The sequence below is a fragment of the Cervus canadensis genome, chromosome 4 (assembly GCF_019320065.1).
Source record: "Cervus canadensis isolate Bull #8, Minnesota chromosome 4, ASM1932006v1, whole genome shotgun sequence".
NCBI lineage: Eukaryota > Metazoa > Chordata > Mammalia > Artiodactyla > Cervidae > Cervus > Cervus canadensis.
Window position 1 is genome coordinate 98,896,982 of NC_057389.1, and position 27,500 is coordinate 98,924,481.

A 27,500-nucleotide genomic window follows, 5' to 3' on the forward strand; every position below is an offset into this window, starting at 1 on the left:
CCTGGGGGCCTCTGTTGGGGTTCCGGGCCCTGGAGTCTCAGAAGATGCCTTGAGAAGCTGCCCGTCTCTAGTCAGGGCAGCAGAGCTGGATCAGTACTAGACACAGGAGGTGCTTGCCTGGGCCCTGGTCCACGTCCAGGCCATGTTCCTGGCCTGGAACCCAGACATGGTAGATGCAGGCTGGGAGGAGGCAGGCAGCCCGTGCAGGAACAGAAAGGCTGGGCTTCATCCCTAAGCCCGGATAGACAGGGCAGGCGAGAGCTGGGCCTGGACCCTGGAGGGCAGGCAGAGGGGTGCTGCACAGCCTGCAGGCCTGAGGGCCAGCCAGACGGGGCTGGGCTGCCTCCTGACCTGCTGTGTGGCCTGGGAGAGGCTGCTTCCCTCTCTGGGACCCGTCCAGCCCCAGGGACAATCAGGGATTCAGACCCCGGGCCATGGGGGGAACAATGGAGCCCTTGAAGGCCCTCCCCCCACTTTGTGCTTGGCGGTGAGAGGTGGCCCTGGGTCGGGCCCTGGACTTAGCTGGGTGCACACTCAGGAGGGCGGTGTCCAGCTGGCCAGCAGGTGGAAGGGCTCAGAAGGACTTGTTTCCTGGCCTGGAAAAGGTAGGATGTCACCAGGAGACCATGGGTGGGGTGCCATTTAGGGCTGAGCGGCACATTCTTCACTCTGGGTCCACGGTCCCAGGGGCCTAGGCACAACCCCTTGAAACAGCCAACCCCAAGAGATAACGGGTCTGGGCTTGACTGGCCCTCCATTCTGGGGCTCTGTCCATCTCAGGCCCCCTGCCCTCAAAAGAGCCAGACTGGGCGATACCCCTGGTGCAGTATGACTTGAGGTTAGTAGGAGGTAAAGGCAGAAGTCTGCCCCCATCCCCCTGGAGGCTGCTAGGCTGGCTGATGAGGAAGGAGGGAAGGGGTGGGCCCCTAGCAGCTGGGACCCCTCAGGCCGTGTGGGGCTGGCCAGCCCCCGCCAGCTCGGCAGCTGCGGTGTGTCCAGAGGCCGGGGCCTTGGGCTCTTCAGCCCTGGGTGGAGGCTGGGGAGCCCCACCTCCACATGGGCAGGCAGACTGGTTGGCACGCCTGCCTGCTGTCCACCTTGCTCCTGCACTGGCCTTTATGTAGCCGGGGGCTTCTTCCTCAGCCCCCACTTGTGGGTGCCTGCTAAGGCCTGCCTTCTCAGATCTGGTTCCCGGAGGTAAGCAGAGAGCAGAGCAGACCCCTGTTCAGGAGCGGGCCCTGCCGCGCCACAGATGTGAGTCGTCCGGGTCGGGGTGCATGCAGGGCGGCTGGGCGGGAGTGGGCAGTGGGACTGGGCAGGCGTCCTGGCAAGGGGTAGCACGGCTGAGGGACACAGCTGGTCCTGTGGTACGCTCGGCCTTCGGGGGAGCAGGCGTCAGGGCAGGACGGGGGTATGCAGGGCAGGGAAAGTGACGCTGCCACAGACTGAAAGATGGCAGAGTTTGGGGTGCATTGGCTTTACTGTGGCATTTTGGGGCAGCACCAGCATAGGTGGCTAGGAGGGGTGGACAGTGGGACACTACATGGGGTCTGAGGGGCACAGCATCCTGCTCTTGGCCAGCAGTGCCTGGGGAGGTCCTTGAGGGGCCCTGAGCTCAGGCAGGGGTCCTGCTTCAGCCTCCCGCCCTTGCTCCTCTTGACACCTCCCTCTGCCAAAGCCCAGTATTCTGCGGCCCGGACTCCCCTGTGGCAGGAGCAGTCCCAGCCGCTCCTCCGCCGTGACTCACTCCCCAGGCTTGTCCCCACCACACCCTCCACCCCTGCAGGAAGCCCCTCGCTTCCCAGCTTCCAGGCTAGAATGGAACAGAGGTGGCCCCGGTTCCTCAGCAGACCCGGCGCTGTGGCAGAGCTCCTTCCTTCTGAGCACGCAGTGGGGAAGCCTCACGTCCCAGAGGAAGGCCGCTGGAGGGGGTACAGGGCAGGAGGCGGTGTGCATGCGTGTGTGTGAGAGAGAGAGTGAGGATGAAGGATGAGCGTGCAGATGCATGTGTAAGTGTGTGTATCCATGTGTGTGAAGAGGGCCTGCAGACCTGGTCAGCTCTGGATTGGGTAGGAGCAGGTCAGGTAGTCATCCCTCAGGACCCATGAGGATATGGGTTTTGTTCTGAGAGCCCTGGGCTTCCTGGGACCCCACCTCGGGGTGCCTGCAGGAAGGGAAATGGGGTGGGCGGCGGGGAGGGGCGCCTGGCCACTAACTGGTGTGGGGGCTGTGGGGTACACTGGGGTAGCTGGGGGCAGGTGAATGTGGCAGAGGGGCCCCAGGCCTGGGTGCTGGGCACCTGAGGTGGGGGAGGTCTACACCTCACTGGCCGGGCAGTCCAGGCAGGACATGACCAGGGCATCTAGGACAGGGCCCCGGAGGAGGCAGGGGTGTGGAGGACAACCTGCAGAAGCGTCCCAGAGCTGACAAGGGGAGATCTGAGCGTCTGAGGCCAGGCGGTGGGGAGAGCAGTCTTGGGGGCTTGGTGCCGGTGTAGGCAGGGAGAAATCCCTCTGGGCATGCGGCATCAGGGCCCGAGCAGCGGGAGGCGCTGCAGCCTCACTCAGAACTGCCCCCGGCAGGGTCCTGGGGTGGGCAGGTGGGCACGCAGCAGGAGGGAGGCCCTAGCCTCGGAGGCCCGCAGAGGTGGGTTTCCAGAACAGGCCCTGGTCCTTTATGAAGACCGCAGTCTCCTGGGGTTGAGTCCACCTTGGGCCTCTTGAAGGTGCTCATATGTCAAGGAGGGACCACCAGTGTCCGCTGCAGCCAGGAGTCCTCAGGAAGGGGAAGAGGCTACCTGAGGTGCTGAGATTCCCAGGGAAGGGTCCCACCAGTCCTCTTGGTGAGCCGAGCACCCCGGCAGCCCCCCCTCAGGCAGAGGAAGCCCGCCCGCAGCGCGAGGGGGCACATGGAGGAAGCTAGGCCGGGGTGGGCGGGACGTGGCGGGGCAGGCCCGGCCTCACTGTGCTGCAGGAGGCGGCCCTGGGCACCTCTGGGTCTCGGTCTCTGACCAGCCCCTCAGGGCCTTCCTTCATAGCCAGGGGTGGAAGGGGCTTGAAGGGGAGAGTGCCCAGCTGCCCACCTCTGCAGAAGCCGCTCTGTTGGTGCCAGAGCCAGGGGTAGAGGGCCCAGCTCACCCCAGCACAGGTCATCCTGATGCCCCTGGAGCCTACAGTGTGCCCTCCCGCCCTCCTCCCAGTAGGGTGCCTCAGGCAGCTCTGGGTGAAGATGACCCCAGCCCCCTTCCCGGGGACCCCCAGCATGTGCCCTGCTCACCGCCCAGTCACCCCTCGCCCCCCAACTCCACCCTCCACTGCCCCCTCCAGGGCCTGACCCCCACCCACACTTGCCCCCACCCCCTCGTACACCTGTCCTGCTGGCCCAGCCAGGGCTAAGCCCCCGCTGGCTGCCTCCTCCCGTTAGCACCAGGCATCTGTGGGCCTGGCCGTTGCCTCCCACTTTTCCAGCTCTGTTGGGGTCCTTGTACCCCACAGCCCTGGGACTGGTCACCAGTGAAAGTCCCCGCACTGTACATGAAGCCTCCAGACCCAGAGAAATACGTTCCAGATGGGAAAAGATAGGGAGAAGGAGCTTGTAGTGATGGGGTGGGAAGCCACTTTAAATAGGTTTCTTATTTTACACCTGTGGTTCACAGAGAAAGTATGACGAGACCAGGGGTGGTCTCGTTTGGCCCCAAACCTGGTGCCCCAGTGGCACGCTTGTCACAGTCGGTGCCAGTACTGATGCGTCGCCATTAACCAAAGGCGCCTCACTTTCCACCTGTGTGCTCCTGAGGTCCCCTGAGGGGTGACTGTCCCCATGTCTCCTTGGCCCCTGCTGTGGGTGACTTCCTCAGACTTCCCTAGTGTCTGATGCCTTTGGGATTTTGAAGGTCAGGTAGTTTGTAAAACACCTCCTGGAACTTGTCTCAATATCTCTCATGATTGCCTGTGGTGAGGGTTTGGGAAGAAGGCCTCGGGGGCAGCGAGCTCTGTGCCCTCAGCTGGGCTTCTCACTTTGGGTGGGGTCCCTGTCACAGCCTGATGCCTGTCAGGCACCCCTCCTTTCCTCCCTGCTCTGCTCTCTGGAGGAACACCCTCCTGGAGGCCACAGAGGCTGCACGAATATTTAGAGTTCCCTGCCCCCCCATTTATGTAGTTATTGTATCATTTGTATCACTCGGGACTCATATTTTTTACCTTGGGCTATAATCTGTAAACTAATCTATAACAGTACTTTACTTTATTGGCCAAATTGATCTGGTTTCAGACACTGGGCTCTACTTCCCTCAGCGCCCACGTTGTGTCCCTTTGATTCACCTCCATTAGTGTGTGTGTATGTGCACGCGTGCACTTCCCTCAGCTCCCACATTGTGTCCCTTTGACTCACCTCCATCAGTGTGTGTGTGTGCACGCATGTGCTTCCCTCAGGTCCCACGTTGTGTCCCTTTGACTCACCTCCATTAGTGAATGTGTGTGAGTGTGTGCTCGCGTGCGCTTCCCTCAGCACCCACGTTGTGTCCCTTTGACTCACCTCCATCAGTGTGTGTGTGTGTGTGTGTGCACACGTGCACTTCCCTCAGCTCCCACATTGTGTCCCTTTGACTCACCTCCATTAGTGAATGTGTGTGTGAGTGTGTGCTCGCGTGCGCTTCCCTCAGCACCCACGTCGTGTCCCTTTGACTCGCCTCCATCAGAATGTGTATGTGTGTGCACACATGTGCTCCCCTCAGCTCCCTCGTTGCATCCCTTTGACTCACCTCCATTAGTGAGTGTGTGTGAGTGTGTGTGTGTGTGTTAGCACTTCCTTCCTCTGACACCAAGAGATGCTTTAGAATCGTTTCCTGCTGCTGCCCTGCAACCAGCTGTTTCTGCACTAGCCCAGTTTCCTTTATTGGTGAGTGGGACCAAGGTGTGTTCATCGCTGTGGGGTGTTTTTCCATATAGGCCTGACAGGCATAGTGTATATGCACATGTCTATTCTTGTCCATACTGAGCTGAAGGTGAGTTCAGACCCACATAGCCAATGCTGAGCCATGACCGTGTGGAACATTCCAGCCCGCTCCTCTCACTTGTCTGTGACCCCCACACAGTGAGAGCCCGGGCCTGCTCCCCATTCACCCGTGGTTCGGTCCAAGTGCCCAGGAGCACAGCGGCCGGCAGGGTCATGGGCTGGCCTCGGAGGGTGGAGGGGCTGGGCGAGGGGCGGGCTGTGGGCGGGGCGTGGGCCTGGCCGGGATGGGTACATAGCAGAAGCCTGAGCCGGGTGGTTTCCGCGTGTCGGGGAGCACAAGGGGGTTTCTGGTGCCGATGGGGCCAGGTACGCTTGGTGTTTTACTCCAAAGTCGGGAGGAGTCGCAGGAGCACAGGTCGATGGGCTTCTGAAGGTGCCCAGCGGAGGCGAGGTAGGCCCAAGGGACTGCAGGGCCTAGCGGGTCTGATCAGCGTCTCTCCTGAAGAAGCAGATGGAGTGTGGGGCAGAGAGCTGTCCAATATAAGCCCACCTGAGATGGAAGTCAATCTGGAGGGAAATTTTGGGGTCTGGTCTTCTGGGATTTGCTGTGCCTACTGGCATCCGTGTGCCTATGTGGAGGCGGCAGCTGGCACTAGAAGTCTGGATTTGGGGAACCCCCAGGGCATGGCACTTAAGGTGGTGCCCAGAGCTGGTCAGCATCAGCCCCCTGATCACAGGAAGATCCTGCTGTGACTGCGTGTGTGACACAGGCATGGGCCCCTGGATCTAAAGAGCCAGAGCCTCTGCCACACACCCAGAGCTTGCCTGAGCTCCCCCACTGGCACTGGGGGAAGGCGGAGGTTTCCTCCCGCAAGGCTTGCATCCTCTTTTCTCCGCATGGCTCATCTCTGGGGAGGCTCTAACTGCACCCGGGTCAGCCCGCCCGGGGCAAAGTGCCATCCTCCACACCCTAGGGCAGGGTCCACCCAGTGCCATGCTAGAGCTGGTCTCGAGAACAATCGCCCCCACCCCTGACCCAGTGCGCGTCTCCTGGCATTGTTTATGGGCCTTGTGGGAGCGCTTACACCACGGGAATCGGTGAACACTACACTATGGCTCTTCCACCAAGAGCCAGTTGTTAAGTACCACACATGGGGGGTCGGGATTGTCCTGGTACCACCACCTTCCCTCCTGTTTCTCCACAGGCATCCATCTTGGAGGGGAGAAAAGTCGGGACTGCTCTGCCGTCCCTTTTCTGGGTTCCTGCACGGCAGGGCTGTGGGCCCCAGCCTCCTGTGATGTGGGACTGTCGAGGTCAGGGATGGGGTCAGGTCCTGAAAGAGGGCTGAGGTTCAAGCTGAGGAAGAACGTCCAGCTGAGTTCAGCAAGACCTTCGTGGGGGTCATTCCTTCTTGAGGCAGAGGTATATGAAACATGGCCTGGAGAGCTGGGCATGTGCCAGTCTGTGTACCTGTGAGTGTGTGCCTGTACACAAGTGCAGTGCACATGTACTGTGTATATGCATATGTACACACTTGTATACCTGTGAGTGTTTGCATGTGTGTGGCTCTGAGAGGGGCGTTGCACACAGATGTAAGGAAATAGGGTCACTTCCCCAGGAATCCCGGCTGCCCCCTCTTCCTGCCCCCACCCCTTGCTCCGGGAGAGGACCCAGCTCAATAAAGAGGGCTGGGAGCCCTGAATGCCCCTGCTGTTCCATTCCACACCTGCCCGCGCTGCTTCCCAGGCCTGTTCCAGAAAGAGGGAGCCAAAAGCATCAGGGGTCTTCAGCCCCTAAACTGCACAGGAGCAGGTACTGGTGTGAAGGAAGGAGGGTGGGTGTTAGGAGGCTTCAGCCCCCTCCCCAGAGGCACGGGGGTACAGGGGTGTGCGCTCCTGCCCGCTGAACCCCTTCTAGGCACAGGTCCCTTCAGGGGTAGCTGATCTAACAGGAGCACTGGCCCGGGGCCTGGCCAGTGGCCACAGGGTTGTCTGAGTGTCTCAGGTGCCTGAGTGTAGTTGTGCATGTGCTTCATGGTGTTTGAGGGCCTTGCTGCACATGGTGCCACCTTGAACAGACACCCGGGCTTACCTCTGCCCTCAGCCAGGCTGTGCAGAGGACGCGGGCGTGCTGCAATGAGGAGGAGTCGCAGTCTGGAGGGTGGGCACCAGTCCCTGGCGCAGCTGAACCAGTGGGGGTGGGGGGAGCATGGCCGCGATCCTGAGTGAACATCCTGTTCAGGATGCAGTGGGAGCTGGGAGGGGGTGCTGTTGGGAGATCTGGAACTGGGGGCTGGAGGCTGACAGAGCCACTGGGTCTGGAGGTGGATGGGATCGGGGTGTGATGGGGAAGCAGTAGGACGCTGGAGGCTGAAGGAGGGCCACTGGGACTTGGGGCTGGGGAACTGCGGGCTGGTGGGGACTGGAGTGGCTGCGGAGTGGGGGCTCAGCCCCTGGTGGACCCCTGGCGCGCTGGAGACAGGACTCCAGGAACCGGGGTGCTGCAGGTGGGAGCAGGCATCTGAGCTGAGGCCCAGACGCTTCAGTGAGGCTGCTCTGCTCTCTGGCTGCCCCTACTGAGGCAGCTCACCTGATGGACTCCCTGTTGCTCTCAGGGCCTGGAGTGGGGTCCCCACAGGCTGGGGGCTGCGCATGTCTTGCCCAGGGCCCTGCTTTCCTGCAGGGTGGGGGCGGGCGGGAGGGACTGGCCCTGCTCCAGGCCACAGAGGCCTGGGGCCAGGTCTTGGAGCAGCCAGGGCATGTGCTCAGCAAGGTGGCCCAGCGTCTGTCCTTGTAGGGTCTGTCCTCTGGCTGCAGAGGCCCCAGCCTCTCCCTGTAGCCATCCTAGGGCAGGGTCAGGTCTTGGGGTGAGAGTGGTACCCCTGGAAGGGCTCTGGGTGCTACTGTCCACCCCCCCATACTCCATCAGCCCTTGCCCCCATTGTCCTTGCCCAGGGTTGAGCTCCTGCTGGTGACCTGCAGGTCTTATCCCCCGCCCCTATGACCAACATGAGCTGGAGCTTCCTGACGCGGCTGCTGGAAGAGATCCACAACCACTCCACGTTCGTGGGGAAGGTGTGGCTCACGGTGCTGGTGGTCTTCCGCATCGTGCTCACCGCCGTGGGCGGCGAGTCCATCTACTCCGACGAGCAGACCAAGTTCACGTGCAACACGCGGCAGCCAGGCTGCGACAACGTCTGCTACGACGCCTTCGCACCCCTGTCGCACGTGCGCTTCTGGGTCTTCCAGATTGTGGTCATCTCCACGCCCTCCGTCATGTACCTGGGCTACGCTGTGCACCGCCTGGCCCGCGCCTCCCAGGATGAGCGCCGTCGCTCTCGCCGCCGCCCGGGCCGCCGCGCAGCCCGCGCGCCCCTGCCGTTGCCCCCACCGCCGCACCCGGGCTGGCCCGAGCCCGCCGACCTGGGCGAGGAGGAACCCATGCTGGGCCTGGGCGAAGAGGACGAAGACCCGGGAGTGGCCGAGGGCCTGGGTGAGGAGGACGAGGCCGAGGACACGGGGGCGGCCAAGGGCGCAGGAGGGGACGCCAAGGTGGCTGCGGCCCCGGGTCCCGCGGGCCAGCATGACGGGCGGCGGCGCATCCAGCGCGAGGGCCTGATGCGCGTGTACGTGGCCCAGCTGGTGGCGCGGGCCGCCTTCGAGGTGGCCTTCCTGGTGGGACAGTACCTTCTGTACGGCTTCGAGGTGCGGCCCTTCTTCGCGTGTAGCCGCCAGCCCTGTCCCCACGTGGTTGACTGCTTCGTGTCACGGCCCACTGAGAAGACAGTCTTCCTGCTGGTCATGTACGTGGTCAGCTGCCTCTGTCTGCTGCTCAACCTCTGTGAGATGGCGCACCTGGGTCTCGGCAGCGCGCAAGACGCTGTGCGCGGCCGCCGCCCACTGCCCCCCTCCCCCGGCGCCATGCCCCGCCCGCCTCCCTGCGCTCTGCCCGCTGCGCCTTCAGGCCTGGCCTGTCCGCCTGACTATAGCCTGGTGGTTCGCACGGCTGAGCGCGCACGCGCCCAGGACCAGGACCTAGCCAGCCTGGCCCTGCAGGCGCTGCAGGACCGGCGGGCACTCGGGGACCTCGACAGTCCACCCGGCCCGGGCCTCCCAGTGAACGCCCGGGGGCCCCCGAAGGCTGGCGCCCCTGCGTCAGGGTCGGGCAGTGCCACATCAGGGGGCACTGTGGGGGGCCAGGGTCGGCAGGGGATCAAACCCAGGATGGGCTCAGAGAAGGGCAGTGGGAGCAGCAGCAGGGAGGGTAAGACCACCGTGTGGATCTGAGGCCTCCCCTTGGCTGCTCTGCATCTTCCCTCTCCCCAGGGCGGAGGCAGGGGGCTCTAGGGAGGGGCTGGACACCACCTAAGGTGCAGAGCACAACCTGCCCTCCTCTTCCTCAGCTGGCTGCTCACCCCCTCCGGAGGGGTACAGGGCACTGACCTTCTCTGCATCATCACCCCTCCCTGCCTGAGCCCTGTGTTCCTCCAGGGTAGGGTGGACAGCCTGGGAACCAAGAAGGGTCCCCACCTCTGACCCTGATGGGGGATAGGACTGTGGCTGGGGCATTGCCCGCCTCCGAGAGCCACCCAGCTGGCCCCCTCAGGACAAGGGGGCCCCCAGGCAGGAGCTCCACCCACTCCAGCCCTGCTTCCCTGCAGAAGCCAGGGCGTGACTGCCCAAGGGTGCCTGGCTTCCGTGTTGAGGGGTTCTGTGCTTATTCCTACTCCCTGCCTAGCAAATGGGGTTCTTTCCCTAGCACCCACACTCTTCTAGTCCATGCTCTGGTTCTTGCAGAGCTAGAGGCAATGCCAGGTCTTCCTGGCATAGAAGGAAAAACAGTGAGCACGGTGGTCAGAGGCTGCAGCCAGTGCTGGTCGGCACTGCTTCATGCCTCACCCCCACCAGGTCCCAAATATGAGCTGCCTTGAGTGCAGGTTGAACTGCACCCTGCTTCCTGCTTCCCGCCCAGACAGACCTGGGGCTAAGGCCTTGCATGGGCTGGGGTGGATGGGACCATGCCCTCTCCAGCTCTGTGTTGGCCTGGCGTGGCCCCTTCCTTGGGCACATACTTGAAATTCCGAAAAGACACTGGCCTCCCTTGCCACTCAGACCAACAGGGTGGTGGTCAGGGGCTATGACTTTGGCCATGCTGAGGGAAGGGACTCTGAAGCTCCTGCCACAGCCTCTTCCCTCCAGCCCCCTCTTCAACTCAGACACAGCTTCCAAAACAAAGGGAGTGAAATAAACTAACTTTTGTTTACAACCACATTTGCATGTGTGTGTGTGCTTGTATGCATGTGGGGTGTGGTGTGTGCACGTGTCTGAGTACACACATGACTGTGTGTACATGTCCACCACTGGCCTTGGGACACATGGCTCAACTTGAGGATGAGTGGGAAAGGAAACCACTCCAGGGACCATCCAGGGAGCAAGGCCCAGGTTAAGCCCCTGCAGCCCCCTGGAACGCTCGGGTACCACTCTGTGCCAGGCAGCAGGCTTGGCCCAGAGGAGAGGGATGCGGCTGAAGGAGAACAAAGAACAGCCAGGCGTGCATGCTTAGAGCCCAAGGTGGTAGCTCAAAGGACAGAGGGGCAGTCCTGTCTCTGGTCCTGGCATTATCCAGATGCTGGCCAAAGCCTGCAGTGGTAGCTTTTGTGGGGAGCAACAGTGAGCACAGTAGGGAAAACAGCTGCTGTCAGCAAGGAGCCACCTTGGTCTAGACTTCAGTGACCCCTGCTGTCTCCCAGTCTCCCTCCAGCCCACGGCAGACCCTGAGAGGTTCTCTCAGACTGCAAACCCTCTCTGGGGTCCCAGGGCCAATCTCCAAGCCCAGATGAACCCCAGCCTAGCCTGCCTCTGGTCAGATGCCAAATGCAGACTGAGTCTCTTTCCCTTGTGGGGTCTGACTGACTGGTCCGAGGTGCCAAGTGAGCCTTGGCCCCAGGTAAGCCCCACCCCCATGAAGTCCCAGATGTCCATGCTGGAAGTAGAGCCTCAGAGGGAAAGTGAACCCAGATCCAGAGCAGGGATTCACCATTTACCTCCCCAAGAGAGGCAAGTCTATGGATCTGGCAGCCCTGGATTTGGGCTTGTTAAACAGTGGTCACGAGGAAGACAGGGTCTCTGTGGTGGGGAACATGCCGTCCAGCCATGTCTGGCTCCTATCAGGGTGACTGGAGGCAGTGAGCAGCACAGCTGGTGAAGGACATCTGCAAGGCACCATTGTGGGTGAACACCCTTGCCGTGGCCCCTCCACAGCCTCCCTGCGGACAGCATCCTGCAGCCAGTGGAGGCCCTGCAGGACCTCAGGGAGATGAGTGGCCATTCCAGGTGGGGAATGGTGGGAGACTTCAGGGTTCAGAACCACCCTAGTATCTGGAGAGGGCTGGTGAGGAAGGCAGGTGTCCACTTCCAGCAGGGCTCAGAGGTTGGTTCAATCCTGAAGGTCAGTGCTCCCACATCTCAAGGCTGTGATGCACCCTTGATGGTGACAGGGTCCCATAAGGGGTAGAAGGTGGGGCATGAACACTCAGCATCTGCCTGAAAAGAAGCCTTATGTCAGCAGACAGAGAGACCCTGGGCAGGTTTGTGTTTGGGAAGAACATTCTTCATTTTATTGTGACAGTGTCCACGGAAGCCTCCTCCCACCCACAGAGAGGGAGCTTTAGGTCATGCTCAAGGGGTCAGGACCTCATTCTTTGGGCCCTTCATGAATAAAGGAACATCAGGATCTTACCCTCTCTAACTCGAGTTGATTCCCTGGTGTAGTTGCAGCCTGGACTTCCTGGTGGGGCCAGGGCTGGCTTAAAGATTTCCTCACTCACTGAGCTGGGGGTCCATGCTGGGGTCCCTTGATGTGGTTTGGACCTCCTTAGAGCATAGTTGCCCAGCAAAGGCCAACTGACTCTTATCACCATCCCTGAAGGCACGTCACTTCACATCACAGGAGTCATAGGCCTGCAGGATCCGTCTCAATGGGCCAGTGTCACACTGTAAGGGCACGTGGAATAGTTTCTGCAAGCCCCCTAGCCAGGTGTGAAGCTCAGCACAGCCCCCCACCACGTGTGAGCTCAGGGCCTGTGCAGACACTGCCCCCTTCTTTTGCCACAGTTCTGGTATCAGTCCACAATTCCCCCTATACCGTGTAGCCTGTCCAGTGTCCATCGTCTCAGTCCTCCCACTCCTAACTGGTTCCGATGCAGTTTGAGGCTTTTGGGTCACCAGGAGGAGGAGTCTGCCCAGCGGCTGCTGGGAAGTCTGTTTGCTGCATGCCTGTGACACGGAAGTCAGGTGGGCTCAGCCTGTGAGTCTGTGTGCAGTGTGTTGGTCCAACACCAGTCTAGATGTTGGGGTGAACGTGTGTTTTTAGATGAAATTAACATCAACAATCCGTGGACTTTGATAAAACAGACCCTCCTCCCTGGTGTGGGTGGCCCTTATCCAATCTTTGCCCCCTTAAGGGCAAAGACAGGTTCCCAAAGAAGTGATTCAGTCTCCAGACTGCCAGTGAGGCTCACGTTTGTCAGTTTGACTGGGTCCTGGGGTGCCCAGAACAAGCATGATCCTGGGTGTGTCTATGAGGGTGATTCTGGATCTGCAGATGGGCCTCAGTGAGGGTGGGCCTCATCCAGTCAGGTGAAGGCCTGAGAGGAACAAAAAGGCAGAGTAAGAGAGAGCTCCTGCCTGATGGCTTGGGCTAGCCAAGCCCACTGGTCTGTCTTCAGGCTGATTCAGACTGGGTCTGCACCACGGGCTCTCCAGAGTCTCTAGCTTGTAGATGGCAGATTTGGGGACTTCTTGGCCTTCACAGTTGAGTCAGCCAATTCCTTATAGTCTCTTCCGCTGTGTATATTGAATTGGTTCTGTTTCTCTAGAGTTCAGTTGCTCAGTCGTGTCCGACTCTTTGCGACTCTATGAACTGCAGCACGCCAGGCCTCCCTGTCCATCACCAACTCCCGGAGTCCACCCAAACCCACGTCCATGGAGTTCGTTTCTCTGGAGAACCTCAAGTAATACACAGCCCATCAGCCAAAGATTATCAAGAGCATACCAGCTGTGAGGAAAGCAGCAGATGGAGGCGCTACTCTGCAAAGTATCTCAGTCAGCTCGGTCTGTGTAATACCATCGACTGGGTGCTCAAACAACAGACATTTCCTTCTCACGGTACTGAAAACCGGACGCCTGAGACCAGGGTGTCGGTACCTGGGCCCTCTCCTTGGCGTGTAGGCAGCTATCTCCTCCCCGGGGCCTCACCCAGTCCTCCCTCCGTGTGTCTGCTCTCATTTCCTCTTCTTACAAGGACACTAGTCTATTGGATTAAGGTGCACCCCAGGGACCTCATTTTACCTTAACCACCTCTTTAAAGGTCCCATCTCCAAACACAACACCATTCTGAGGTCCTGGGAATTAGGGCTCCAAGATGTGAATTTGGGGAGATGCAGTGCAACCCGCATTAGAAGGTGGATGTCAAACTAAAAGCTCAATCACCACAGAAGGGATCCTAAGGCATAGGCCTCCTGTCTCAGGAACTTAGGGGCCTGGGTGCACCACTGCGGTCCTATATGTTTTGTGAGCTTCTGATGGGGGTGCCTTAGGATTTAATCATGTCCTCCCAATTGAAGTCACCAGCCATCTCAATGTCATACCCCAATTTCTTGATGTTCTGGACAGTCATAACCATGATATCATGGGCTCACTCCAGTATTTTAACAGGATGTCCATCTCCTACCTAGGACATAGTATTTAAGATTCCCAGAGGTGGAGCCCAACCACTAAATTTGGCACTTAATGCTCACTTAACTACTTAAAAAAACAGTGCCTCTCGGTGCCTGGATGGCCATGAGGATGGAGAGCTCATCCCTCATCTTCTTTGCTCTGGAGCAGGCTGGTGTGTGGAGCCTAGGTCATCCCAACCCTGCTTCACTGCCTATTGGGGTCCTCAGGCTGTGTGGGGCCCACCCAGGTCTGCACAGGGGCAGGGACAGGCCAGGAAAATGGCTGGAGCAGGATCAGGCAGAATGACCTTGTCTCATTCTCATCCGTTTCCACGGCTGGAGCCAACTCACCGGCTGCTCAGGGAGCTCATGGAGCGCTGCAGGGAAGGGGGTAACCAGAACGGGGGCAGCTTCCTTCTTCTGACTTTGGGAAGGGAGGAGGCCATGAGGAGAGAATAACAGGAAACCACCCCTGGCTGGCACCAGCTGGGAAACAGGGTCTGGGACCCCCAGGGCTGCTTATTTTTTAGCACTTAGATCCTCACCCATCCGACAGCTCCAGGACCTGTGGCCTCAGAGGGAGAGGCTGTGCATGGGATCCAGCAGCAACCTAAGCCCCCAGCTGGACCCAGGCCAGTGAGTGGGGTTCTCTGAGGGCACCCTGAGGCCAGTTCCAGTTCCCTCCACCCAGACTTGTAGGCACGAGAAGCTGCAGAGAGCGGACCAGAGGAGGAGTAGCCAGGCAGTGCCTACGTGCAGGTGTCCCTGCTGCCAGACTGGCCAGGCTGCTGCAGAGACCTGGAAAGGCTTCCTGGAGGGAGCCTGGAGCAGTGCTGGTTGGGAGACTCTAGAATAGTGGGAGGTGCTGCCTGCTCTGTTCACAGAGGCAGCCACCAGCTGAGTGTGGCTCTGGATATTTCAGTGTGGCCCATGCAGTAAGGAGCTAAGTTTCACTTGACTTCATTTGAGTTAAATCGCATTTAAACGGTGCCTGGTGGCAGCAGCGGCCCTGCTCAACCAAGTGGGCGGAGCTTGGCCCTGGATTGGGAAGGTTGGGTAAGGCTCCAGGTGGCTCGGGGTCAGTCTGCTGGCCCTTCCTGCGGGTTGTGCTGGTGGGAAGCATGTTTTCTGCTGGCCAAGGGATGGGGTGACGTGAGGTTGGAGGAATGCACCCCCCACCCCATGTTGTCCTCGAGTGGTTTCCTCCCTGCCCTCAACAGGGTTGGCAGGGAGGTGCTAAGTCACCCTTGGAACACAGGCTCAGCAGAGCACGACCTTTTCCATGAAAGGCCAGTGAAATCACATTCCAGACCTGACTGGTCACAACCAGGAAGCCGGTTGGGAGGGGATCAAGGGCCTGGGAAACCCTAGGGAGCTCCTTTATGTTAATGAGGTAATTTGAAAAGCACCTAAGGATGGGGGCTGGTTGTCAGGAGATTAGAGGTTAGAGCTTTCAGCCCCACACCGACGTCTGGGGAGGTCTGAGGGGCTGCAGGTGCATCAACAGCCAATGGCTGATAATTTGACCACTCATCTCTTCTGTAATGAAGCCTCCATAAAACCCCAAAAGGACTGGGTTTAGAGAGCTTCTTGGTTGGGGAACACATGGAGATTTAGGGAGAGTGGGTTGTGCTCAGAGGGCAGAGAAGTTCCATACCCCTTCCCACATACCTTGTCCTTTGCATCTCTTCCATCTGACTGTTCCTGAGTTATGTCCTTTTATAATAAATCAGTAATCTGGTAAGAAAACAGTTTCTTTGAGTTCTGTGAGCCACTCTGGCAAAACAATTGAGCTCAAGGAGGGGCCTTTTTGGAACTTCTGATCTATAGCTGGCTGATCAGAAGCACAGGTGCAACTTGGACTTTGACTGGCATCTGAAGGCAAGGGGTGGGAAAATGTGTATGTGTCTGTGTGCATGTGTGCACGCACAGTCTAATGGGATCTGATGTTATCTCCAGGTAGATGGATTAAAAATTGAGTTAAAGTATAAAACACACAGCTGGTACCAGAAAATTGTGTCATGTGGGGAACTACCCACCCCCCCCCGCCCGCCACATTTAGTGATCAGAAGTGTCAGAAATGAAGGACAGTGCCAGAGTATAAGATACACAGGAGTGTGAGTTCTACACAATAACTAAAGGAACTGAAAGTAGAATTGCACACCTGTGTTCATGGTGTGTGCAAAATTGTGTGTCTTAGTTGCTCAGAGATGTCCGAGTCTTTGAGACCCCATGGACGTTAGCCTGCCAGGCTCCTCTGTCCATGAAATTCTTCAGGCAAGAATACTGGAGAGGGTTTGCCACTCCCTTCTCTAGGGAATGTTCCCGACCCAGGTCTCCTGCATCACAGGCAGATTCTTTACTGTCTGAGCAACCTAAGAAGTCCCTGTGTGTTGGAAGTAACATAAATGTCCCATCGATGAGTGAATGGATAATCCAGATGTAGTGTGTGTGTGTTTGTGTATACAAACACATACATACATATACAATGGACTATCACTCAGCCTTTACAAAGGCTGACACATGCTACATCATGGAGGAACCTGGTAGATATGAGCCTGTCAGAAAAGACAAATACTGCATGACTCCACTTCCATGAGTTTCCCAGAGGTGTCAGGTTTATAGAGACAGACTGGACTGCCATTCCCAGGGTCTGGGGAGGGAGACAGGGGTATTCATTTGATGGGGCGGAGTTTTGGTCTGGGAAGATGAGAAAATTCTGGATAATGGGGATGACTGCAAAACGGTGTGAACATATTCAATGGCTGAGAAATGTGCACCCCAAAATGGTAAAGATAGTAAAGTTCAGGTTATGCGCGTCTCAACACGATAAAGCAAGTGGAAACATCTCTGAGAATTGAGGGGCAGGCCAACTTGCACGAGCAGAAGTCGGCCTAAGATGGGCGTGCGGCCGACAGCCCAAGGCCTCGCCTGGGCGCACGCCCCGCCCACCTTCACCCCGGCCTCTCCGGCAGGGAACGCTCGCCCGCCACCAGGGGCCGCTGTGGCCCCAGCCCGCGCATGCTCGTGCACACCCCGCCCCGCGCACGCTCCGCCCGTCAGCAGCCAGGGGCCGCTGTGGCGCCCGCGCGCACCGCTTCCCGGCCCCCCCACTCGCCCCGCGCGTCCGGCCGCTCGCCCGAGCTGCTGCGCGGGTCGCCTCACTCCTCCCCAAGATGGCGGCCGCGGCACTGCTCAGGGGTGCGGCTCCAGGATGCGGCGGCCCGGCCTGGAGCTGGCGGCTGCGCGCGGCCCCGAGGCGCCACCTGGCTCACAGTGGCTGCTGTCAGGACGCTGACTCCGCTAGCGGCGCAACATGGGCCTGCTTCCTGCTGGGCGAGCGTGCCCTAGTGCGCGTGCGCGGGCCGGACTCGGCGCCCTTTCTCCTAGGTCTGCTGACCAATGAGCTGCCGCTTCCGGGTCCTGCGGTTGGCGAGGCGTCAACTTCGGCCCGAGCGGGCTACGCCCACTTTCTCAACGTGCAGGGACGCACTCTCTATGACGTCATTCTCTACGGGTGAGAGCGTTTTGCAGGACTGGCCCCTGGGGTCGCGGTATCCCCCAGGGAAAGGGCACCCGGGAGCGGGCCTGAGAGGACTTGGGGGGTGGGTTGCTATGGTGGGCCCCCAGGGGAGAGGCAGACACTGGGGAGGGACGGACAGAAGGCAGAACTAACGACATCCAGAGGCGGGGTACCTAGGGGAAGACTACCACTAGCTCGGGACGGACATGCACGACAGGGCGTCCAGGGGAAGGGACATCTGGGAATCTGTGCACAGGGTGGGCCGAGGTGAGCCCCCAAGAGAGGGCACCTGAGGATGGAAGGAGCGCCCAGGGTAGGGCACTAGGAGACCCGCACAGCGGGCAGAGGGGTGAGTACCTGGGGGAAGGCAGCCGTAGGTGGGCTGGAGCCAGCTCCGAGGGATGGGCCGGCGACAGCGACTGTCGCCTGGGAGCACTTCGGCCTGGCCTCTGCTCACGCTCAAACCCACTGCACGGAAAAGCAGCCACACTGCAGGGAGCAACCTCCGTGCCACTGGCTTGTACCACTGCTTCCTGAGTTCTCTAGTGTCCACGCATTTCTCTCCCAGATCTCTGCGTATTCAGTGGTATTAGCGTTTGGTGTCCTGTAGAGCTTTCCGTTTTCACTTCCTTAGCTTTCTCAGACTTGGTTTCTCTAGAACCTCTTAACGCAGTTCCAGGCTGTTGCTCTGCCTGAGGCCGCCCGGAAAACACTCCTGTCCCTCTTCTGTTGTGGGTTTTTGTCTGCATCTTCCTAAGTACTTCTTGCCTGCTGGTAGAGTACATTCTTTAGTGGCTTCTTGAGAGGTAGGATACCTAAGCGGACTCCTTAACTTGTGTGTGTGTGTCAGTCAGTCAAGTCAGTCGTGTCGGACTCTCTGTGACCCCATGGACTCCTCTGTCCATAGGATTCTCAAGGCAAGAATACTGGAGTGGACTGCCATTTCCTTCTCCATACCTGATAACTTGGCTGGTCTTAAAACTCCGCTGAAAATTGTCCCAGAAAACGTTGAAACCACAACCTGTTTTGCAGCTGCTAGCATTGTCAAGAAGCCTAGTGTTGTTTGATTTCTGAGCCTTTGTGTGTGACTGGTTTTTCTCTGAATTCTCGTAGGGGCTCATCTTCATCCTGATGTCTTGAAGTGTCATGATGATGTGTTTTATTTTGGGTCTTCTTTCATGTCATGTTGCTAGGCGCTTGGTGAGCTCTGTGACTCTGGAACAGGGATCAGTAAAATATGACCCTTGGGCAGATCCAGTTCTCTGTATCTGTAAATAAAGTTTGACTGCAGTGCTACATGCCCATTTGTTTATATGCTCTGTGGCTACTTTTGCTTTCCAATGGTAAAAGTATAATTAATAATGTAATAATGTGGTAGAGATTGTGTGGCCTCACACCTAAATTATTTTCAGTCTGGTCTTTTACAGAATACATGTGTGGTCCCTGCTCTGTGTCCCCTCTTTCAGAAATACCATTGTCATTATCTGTTTTATGTAATTATTATCTTCCCAGTAGTTGCTTAACCTCTTTTAAAAACTAGATTCTTTGATTATCTTAAGCCCTCCATGTCTGTAACATTCAGTAGCCCCTATAATGGTCATTTCAGTTTTTAATTTATCAGTGTTGTAATGATGTTTTGGTCCTTACATTTTCTTCCTTGAGTCTCCAGTCTGCCTTTATATCTTTCTGCCTTTGCATTCTTCCTATAATGAAGTTATATCCTGATAAGTCACTCTACAGTGTAAAAAATATATATTTTTCTGTTTCTAGTTCTTTTTTTTAATCTTTAAATCTTTTCCTCTGGTTTGGTGTGTTTTTGCTTAGCTGCTGGGCCATCAGTTCTTGTCAGCAGGCATGCATGTGGCAGTTCTCTCTAGGCACTGTGCGTGCTGTGATCTGCACTGTGGAGGACTTTGCTTTTCTCTCTGTTCACTCCTGAGAGCGGGGTGTTGGTGTGCCACTTGCTATCTGTGCTGAGGGAATCGGAGTCCACCGTGATGATGTCCCCTGACCCTGGTTGCTCTTCTGAGATTCCAGTTCAGTCTTTTGTGGGGTGTGCAACTCCAATGGGTGGGGTGGGGTCCTCATTCCATCAGAGAGAGACAGCCTGAATTAGTGGCCCCACTTGTGAGCAGTTGGAGGAGGGGAGACATGAGAACTCCCCCTCAGACGGCTGCTCTTGGGCCTGGGGGCTGGGTGAACCATGCCCAGATTCCTCTCTCTCAGTTCCGCGCTGGGGCATGGGGTGCTGAGCCTTCTGGCCTCCCGCCCGACCCTGATGTTTCTACTGGGATATGTCTCGGGTCTAATGCCTGCTGCTGTTCATGAGACGTGCTCCTTCCCCTCCTGGTTGCTCTTGACCGTTTGCCTACATCTGATCGCACTGAGGTCTGCTCTCTGAGGGAAGGGGACACGCTGGCAACTGGTGTCCCGCCTGGAAGCCTGCGGCCTTCCTGCTTTCTTCATGGTTGCTCTGCCTGGCATTTTCTCTGTATCCTGTCTCCAGTTTTTCTTCCTTTTCGGCTGTGCTGTGCGGATTGTGGGATCTCAGTTCCATGACCAGGGACTGACCCTGGGCCACAGCAGTGCAAGTCCGGAATCCTAACCACTTAGGCCAGCAGGGAACGCCCTGGACTTTTTCATTGAAACTGTCATGCTTCTAGTTTCCCATCCTTGAGCCGTTCCTTCCTCAGTGCACCCTGATCTTGTTTCCCGAATGTAGCACCATGTCTCAGACAAAACTTTAGGTTTTGGTTTTTAAAGTAGACTCTTTAAGGGAGTGTCCTGGTGGCCTAGTGGTTAGGATTCCAGGCTTTCACTGCCACGGCCTGGCTTCAGTCCCTGGTTGGTGAGTTGAGATACTGCAAGCCATGTGGTGCAGCCAAAAATAAAAAAGGAAAGACTTTTTAGAGCAGTTTTAGGTTAATAGGAAAATTGAGAAGGCAGAGATTTCTCATGTACTCTCTGCTCCCACACATGCATAACCTCCGCCATTATCAGCCTCTTCCTTCAAAGTAGTACAGCAGTTACAATTGATGAGCCTATGTTGACATCAAAATTACCCAGAGTCCTTAGTTCACATTAGGGTTCACTCTTGGTGCTGGGCTTTCTATGAAATTGGACGAATATTTTATAACGTGTGTACCACTGTAATATCATACAGAGTGGCTTCATTGTCCCTATCTGTCCTTTGTGCTTTACCCATTCACCCTCGTGACTCCTCACCACCACTGAGAGGATCTTTTGGATCAGAAACTGTCTCCATAGTCTCCCTTTTTCCAGAGTGTCACATAGTTGGGATCACAGAGTATGCTGCCTTTTCAGACTGACTTCTTTCACTTAGTAATATACATTTAAGTTTTCTCCATGTCTTTTCAGGGCTTAATAGCTCATTTCTTTTAGGGTTGACTAATACTCTGTTGTTTGCATGTACCAGTTTATATATCCATTCATCTATCAAAGGACTTGCTGTTGCTTCCAGATTGTTGTGATTATGAATAAAGGTGCTATAAACATCTGTGTGCAGGTTTTCTGTGTAGAGGTTAGTTTTCAACTTCTTTAGGTAAATACCAGGGAGTGTGATTGTTAGACTGTAAGGTAAGACTACGTGTAGTTTTATAAGAAACCACCAAAGTGTCTTCCAAAGTGGCGGTATCATTTTGCATTCCTGCCAACAATAAGCAAACCCTTCCCATTTCTCCGTATCCTCACCAGCGTTGGGTGGTGTCATTGTTCTGGATTTTGATCATCCTGATAGGTGTGCAGTGGGGCTTGTTTTAATTTCCTCTTCCTGATGACAAATGACATGTAACATCATTTCGTATGCTGTTTGCCACCTGTATGTTTTCTTTGGGGAGATGTCCAGATCTTTGGCCTATTTTTAATCAGACTGTCTCCTTATTGATGAGTTTTCAGTGGTTGTGTATGTTCTGAGTGACAGTCCTTTGTCAGATGTGACTTTTCAGACCTTTTCTCCCAGTTGTGGCTTGACTCATCGGCTCAGCTGGGGCTTTGTGTTTTGAGGTCTTTCCTCATCCTGACCACGTGTTTGTTAAGTACTGGCTGTTAGAGGAGTCCTGCAGGTTTTGTGGGCTGGGCTGCTTGGCTTTTGGGGGACCCAGTCATGCCTCTGGGGGCCACTTCGGTAGGCTGAGGTCTGCTGCTCGCTCGTCTCCCTGCAGGCCATTCCCCGGTGCTGATCTCAGCGGGACCGTGCTGAGCCTGGGCGCGGCTGGTTTCTGAGCAGTGTTCTCCATGTGTGCCTGGCAGAGGGAGGGTGGGACGTGGGGCTAGCGTACCTCTTCAGGTTCCGCCCGCCAGGCTGGCTGGTGAGGCTGCGGGTGCTCTCAGCCTCCTCTTCCGGCTGCTGTGGTTGTGCCCCCAGGATGGGCTGCCGGGCTGGGCACGGAAAACTGCGGGATGCTGAGGTACCTCTCAGAAGACACGAGTGACTTTTGGGGGGATGACCTATGCAGTGTTTGGGGAATACTTAAAGAGATTATTCAAAGATGAATTTTTTTCTGAAATGCACATTTGATTGGGCATCATGTATTTTATCTGGCAGCCCTACTCAGGGCCACTTCACTGTGTCTGGGGGTATCTACACTCAGGTGTGGCTGTTCCTGGCACTGAGTGGGCTGGCCCAGGGTTGCTCTCAGTGCCCAGCAGTGCCTAAGATGGCCCCACAGAGAATGTTCCAGCCCAGATCTGGGCTGTGCCGGCTGAGCAGAGGCTCACCGCACATCACCGCTTCCCCTGCTGACCTGTCCCCCATTACTTAGCTGCAGCAGGGGCAGCAGACGGTCTGATTTGGGGTGGTGGGGCACAGGGGTGCTTTGCAGCTTTGCTGGCCCTGAGGGGCTGAGTGGCACAAGGCCATTTGTACAGGTAGCTCAGAAGAAAGGTGCCTGAGCCCAGAACCTGTCCCTTCTCCACCCTGCTTCTCTTGAACCCTGTGGAACGCTGGCCCCATGAGTGAGATGGGGCATCGGCCTGAGGCCTGACCACCCTGGCGCCCCGGTGGCCCCTTAACCAGCCCTGCCCAGGCCCTGCCCCTGCTGGGCCTTTGCCCTCCTTGGGCATGGTTCTACCTGCTTCTCTCCCTCCTCCCCCTGGGGTTTACTTTGCCCCTGTGGCGTCACGTTCTGTCCACCCATGCCCATTTCTTCCTCTTGCCAGTATTTCATATTGTTTCTGTCTGCTTCTTTTATCAGAGACTTAAAAAATAGAAACATACCTACACATGGTTAAAAAACCTAGTAAAGGCTTTTCATGAAAACTGACTGACTGCTCTTTCCCTTCTCACTGGCATGGACTCATGCCAGGAGAGACAGCTCCTTTTTCAACTTTTTATCTTGAAATAATTATAGATTTATAGGAAGCTGCAAAAAAATGAGCAGGGAGGTCTCATATACCCTCACCCAGTTCCCTCAGTGGCAACATCTTGCCTCCGATAGTCCACGGTCACATTCCGGGGCGGGGGTGGGGGGTGCGGAGATGGGCCAGCCCCAGGGCGCACTCAGGTTCTTCCAGGTTTCCACGTGCTCGCTTGCATGCAGCTCTGATTTGATCACACATGTAGACCTGGGTATCTTCGATGAAGACCGAGCTCTTCCGTCACCATCAGGCTCGCTTCTGCCCTCTGGGGCACACTGCTTTTCTCAGCCCCTCACCCCCACAGCCACTCCCCTGCTCACTCTCCATCTTTATGATCCTGTCATTTCAGGACTGTCACACTAACAGAGTCTTTTGAGATTAGGATTCACTCACCTCGATGTCCTTTGGATTCATCCATAGTCTCTTCCTTTTCCTTGCTTAGTAGTATTCCATTGAGGGACTGGACCATGGTTTGTTTAACCGTTCACCCACTGAAGGATATTTTGGTTTCATTTCTTGACTATTAAGAAGAAAACTGCTTCTAATGTTCATGCCCAGGTTTTATGTAAACACCTGGGGTGTTGTCTAGCATAAGTGCCCAGGAGTGCAATGACTAGATTGTGTGGTCGCTGCATGTTTAGTCTTATAAAGAACTGCAAACTATTTTCTGGAATGTGTATTCCATCTACATTCCCACCAGCAAGGTTGAATGGTCCATCTTTTCTGTATCCTCGCTGCCTTGACTGTTTTTATTTTAGCCATTCTGATAGTTGTGCCGTGGTATCTTGTGGTTTTAACTTGTCTTTGCGTCGTGATAAGTGACTTTGAACTTCTTTCCATGTGGTTATCTGGGGCAGCACCTTTGAACTCTTTTTTCTGGCAGTTTAATTCTATCTGTAAATGATCGTTTTCCCAGCCCTCAGCTGATCTCATTTTGACCTTCTTTGAGGACTGTTTGGCGGGTGAGGCAATGACCTGACTTGCTGTGGCAGCTTGCTCTTTTCCACTTTCTTCACATGCTTGTTCCTGTACTTACTTGGCCCTTGGCTGGTAGTTATGTGTGTGGACCTGACAGGGTTTGTGCTGTAGGGTGAAGCCACAGAAATCAGGGCACCAAGCAAGCTTCTTTTTTTTAAAAAAAGAAATTTTGTTTTAGGAATTCTCTGGTGGAATTCTCCTAAATTCTGGTGGAATTTAGGAATTCTCCGTTATCCACCGGTATCACAGTGGATAAGAAATCTGCCTGCCAGTGCAGGGGACATGGGTTTGATTCTCAGGTCCCAGAAGAGTCCACATGCCATGGAGCAGCTTAGCCCGAGCGCTGCAGCCACTGAAGCCCACACGCCTGGAGCTTGTCCTCCACAAGAGAAGCCCCTGCAGTGAGAAGCCATCACCGCAACCAGAGTAGCCCCCACTCGCTGCAACTAGAGAAACCCCATGCACAGCAACAGAGACCCAGCACAGCCAAAAACAAATAGAGAAATTTTAGTTCTGTTTGTTTTAAAAATATTTTCTTTGTTTATTTCTATTGTTTTGGCTGTGTTGGGCGTTAGTTGTGGCACGCAGGATCTTTTCTTATGGTGCTTGGGCTCTTTGTCACAGAGCGTGGGCGTCTCTCTAGTTGAGGCCTGCAGGCTCAGTAGTTGTGGCGATCTTAGTTCCCCAACCAGGGGTCGAAGTTGAGCCCCCTGCATTTGAGGGCAGCTTCTTAACCACTGGACCACCAGGCAAATCCCTCCCCCACCACCACCCCAGGCAAGCTTCTGTAGCTCTTTCCTTGGCTGGCGATTGACTTCTCCAGGGTAGCACTTAACCTTTTCGTGCCTGGGGAGAGGGTCAGAGGCACAGCTGATGGGTCCAAGCTGATGGCCTTTCTTTTTGATACATGCTCCTGAAGGTTTTACCCACTTCTCTGTCTCAGCTGCCATGCAGCCATGGGTCCTTGCTCAAGCCACATCTGTAATCAGACTCTAGCCATGTACTCCTCTGGGCCCTAGACATCTCCACTTAGGGCCCCTCCATCACATCTGACCCTGCGCTGGCCTGTCTGTGCTCCTCTGTCCATACCGGTCCCACCATCCATTCTTCAGTGACACCAGGATCTGGGGTCATTCCACTGGATGTGGGCTGCCTGGACTGGGAGTTAGGAAGGCTCTGGGACCCTGATCAGGTTGCAGGGCTTCCCTGGGGGAGGTGGGAAGTGGGCATGGGCTAAGTGTGGCCTCACCAGGCACCTCACCTCTGTCGGCTGCCTGCTAGCACCCCTCCTGAAATCTTTTGTGTGCCCTGACTGAGGATCCTTGGCGTCTCGGTGCTTCTCAGGGCTGGAGGCGGCAGATTCTGACTTCGGTGTGGCCGTCTGTGCCTGTTCACCTCACCCTGGCCACCGGACACCACTGTGGTCCCAAGGCCCTGCTTCGCACCTGTCCTCCCCGGCCAGACTCTGTGCTGTGGCTCCTTCCCTGGGCGGGGAGGGGTGCTGGGCAGCAGCGTCAGCTGGTCCGAGGGGGCGGGTGCACTTGGGCGGCACAGGCACTTCCTCGGTGTGCCTGCCACCCCCGCCTCTCCCCGCAGGCTCCCTGAGCGCCCCGGTGAACAGCCCACCTTCCTCCTGGAGTGCGACAGCTCAGCGCGGTGTGCGCTGCAGACGCACCTCTTGCTGCACAAGATCCGGCGGAAGGTTACGGTGGAGCCGTGCCCCGAGCTGCGCGTGTGGGCCGTGCTGCCCCGAGCCCCGGGGGACGCTGGCGGGGCGGTGCCGCTGCGGACGAAGGCCGAGTGTGCCGCCATCCTCACCCGCGATCCCCGGACTGCCTGCATGGGCTGGCGGCTCCTCTCCCAGGGTGAGGGTTCAGCCCTGGTGCCCGGGGGCCGACTTGGGGACCTCCAGGATTATCACCGGCACCGGTACAAGCAAGGTATGGACATGGGGTGGACCTGGGGAGAGGTTAGGCTTGGAGGGCTGATGCTGGACAGGGAGGAGGGGCAGGGTGGGGCGGGAGGGGACAGGAGGTGTGACCCGGAGCCTTGGGAAAACTGCATGGTGAGCCCAGGCACTGGGAGGAGTCGGGATAGAGCAGAGCTCCAGGGTCAGGGGTAGGACCTTCTCTAGTGGGCAGTGTTGAGGGCCAGACCAAGATGCTCACCCAGAGACCAGAGCAGGGGCCGGAGTTTGGACCTGGAGGATGCCGAGGGACCCAGAAGACTGGGGGGGGTCAGACGGTGGGACTCCTACGGGCCAGTACCCCTGGCCACCCTGGGCTGAGCCCCCAGCTCCGGAGGACACCTCAGACCTCACCAAGCCTCTCCCCACCTCTGCAGGTGTTCCCGAGGGTGTCCATGACCTGCCCCCAGGAGTAGCGCTGCCCCTGGAGTCCAACCTGGCCTTCATGAACGGCATCAGCTTCACCAAGGGCTGCTACATTGGCCAGGAGCTGACAGCTCGCACGCACCACATGGGTGTTATCCGAAAGCGCCTCTTCCCAGTACAGTTCTCAGGTGCCGTTCCTGGTGGCGGCATTGCCCCCGGCGCCCCTGTGCTCACCGAGGCAGGGCAGGCAGCCGGCAAGTACAGGGCAGGGCTGGGGGACGTGGGGCTGGCCCTGTTGCGGTCTGAGAAGATTAAGGGTCCTCTCCACATCAGAACCTCTGAGAGTGGCCTTGTGGCCCTCACTGCGTCTGTGCCAGACTGGTGGCCCACAGCCACCAAGTAGCCTCGGGTGCCCCTGCGTTCCTGTACGGGGCCTCATCTACTGCACCCTGTAGCCAGCCCCCACTTTCTTGGGTGGCCCAGTTGAAAGGACACACCCTGGAAGGGTCCCCAAGCATTTGTGGGCCTCCCAAAGCTACTGACACGGCAGGAGATGCTCCTGCATGCAGCCCGGGTATTCCCAGCCTATCATGCTTCCTGGGGACTGTCCTATGCCCAGGGTGGCTGTTCCTTCCTGGAAGCTTTATGGCTGGAGCATCAGGAACCCTCCTGAGGACCGAGGGTGGGTAGAAGTGAGCCCTGCGCCTGCCTCTGTCCTGAGCAGTGCTACAGCTTCTACCAGACCCTGGGTGAGATTCCGAACCATATTGATCTGGAGGTGGTTCATCCATCAATCAAGGACAGTGCTCCAGGACGCCTCCAGGCTGCCCACACCCCTCTGAGCCTGCTTGGGCAGGCTTGGGAAGGGAGCTTCTCAGTGTCTGGGGTGGCTGAAGGGGCGTGTGGGCTCTGGGAATTGTCTTACCATGCTGACCGGGGGCATGCCTGGAGGTGGGAATCCTGTGGGCCAGGTGGAACGGCCGCGTCGGTGCGTAGAGGCACAGGCATTGCTCCCACCCGCCCGAGTCCTCCCAGGCATGCCTGTGTGCTCAGGGGCACCAGCTGGGGGAGCCCCAGCGCCGTTTATACCACATCCCTGCAGCTTTGGCCCCGCGGTGGCATGGGCAGTCCGTCCTCCCCTCCACAGCCCTCCTGAGCTCAGGGTAGGGAGTGGCTGCCTTGGGACGGCGGTGCCCAGGGTGCAGAGACGAGCTTTTGCTTGCTGTGCTTGCTGCTGTTTTCTGATGCAGTCATGTCTTCATAGTAAGAGGGTGACTTACTTCCCCATTTTAAACCACTGCCTTTCATTTTCCCACTGCGATGTGAGTCTCGTGGGTACAGGGCGTCCCACCTGATGCCCCAGAGTGGCTATTAAAGTGCGACCCGCAACCAGCCCATGTGGAACTCTGGCTTCTTTCTTTCTTAAGTGTATTTATTTATTGTAAATGTTTATTGGAGTGTTGTTGGTTTACAGCGTTACGTTAATTTCTACTGTACAGCAAGGTGAATCAGTTCTTCATGTACCCAATTCTTTTTCAGATTGTTTTTCCCATATAGGTCATTATGTAGTGTTGAGTAGACTTCCCTGTGCTATACAGTAGATCCTTGTTAGTTGTGTCTT

At 57.0% G+C, this 27,500-nt stretch overlaps 2 protein-coding genes across 10 annotated transcripts; both read left to right on the plus strand.

The window, feature by feature from the left end:
- The first annotated feature begins 274 nt into the window (after positions 1–274).
- On the plus strand, positions 275–10,219 carry GJC2 (gap junction protein gamma 2). Of its 8 annotated transcripts, none has more exons than XM_043467070.1 (3): positions 1,282–6,376; positions 6,573–6,766; positions 7,909–10,219. In XM_043467070.1, the coding sequence occupies exon 3, from the start codon at positions 7,954–7,956 to the stop codon at positions 9,238–9,240; it is 1,287 nt and encodes a 428-aa protein (XP_043323005.1). In that variant the 5' UTR covers positions 1,282–6,376; positions 6,573–6,766; positions 7,909–7,953; the 3' UTR covers positions 9,241–10,219. The 8 variants fall into 8 exon arrangements, with proteins under 8 accessions (XP_043323006.1, XP_043323012.1, XP_043323011.1 ...); XM_043467072.1 differs by lacking the exon at positions 1,282–6,376 and adding an exon at positions 7,058–7,114 and having other exon boundaries at positions 6,389–6,766; XM_043467071.1 differs by lacking the exons at positions 1,282–6,376; positions 6,573–6,766 and adding an exon at positions 275–605.
- Positions 10,220–16,695: 6,476 nt separating this feature from the next.
- Positions 16,696–27,273, plus strand: IBA57 (iron-sulfur cluster assembly factor IBA57). Of its 2 annotated transcripts, none has more exons than XM_043467095.1 (3): positions 16,696–17,187; positions 25,144–25,487; positions 25,891–27,273. In XM_043467095.1, exons 1-3 carry the CDS (start codon positions 16,847–16,849, stop codon positions 26,280–26,282), a joined length of 1,077 nt encoding a protein of 358 aa, XP_043323030.1. In that variant the 5' UTR covers positions 16,696–16,846; the 3' UTR covers positions 26,283–27,273. The 2 variants fall into 2 exon arrangements, with proteins under 2 accessions (XP_043323030.1, XP_043323031.1); XM_043467096.1 differs by lacking the exon at positions 16,696–17,187 and adding an exon at positions 17,300–17,542.
- The last annotated feature ends 227 nt before the right edge of the window (positions 27,274–27,500 follow it).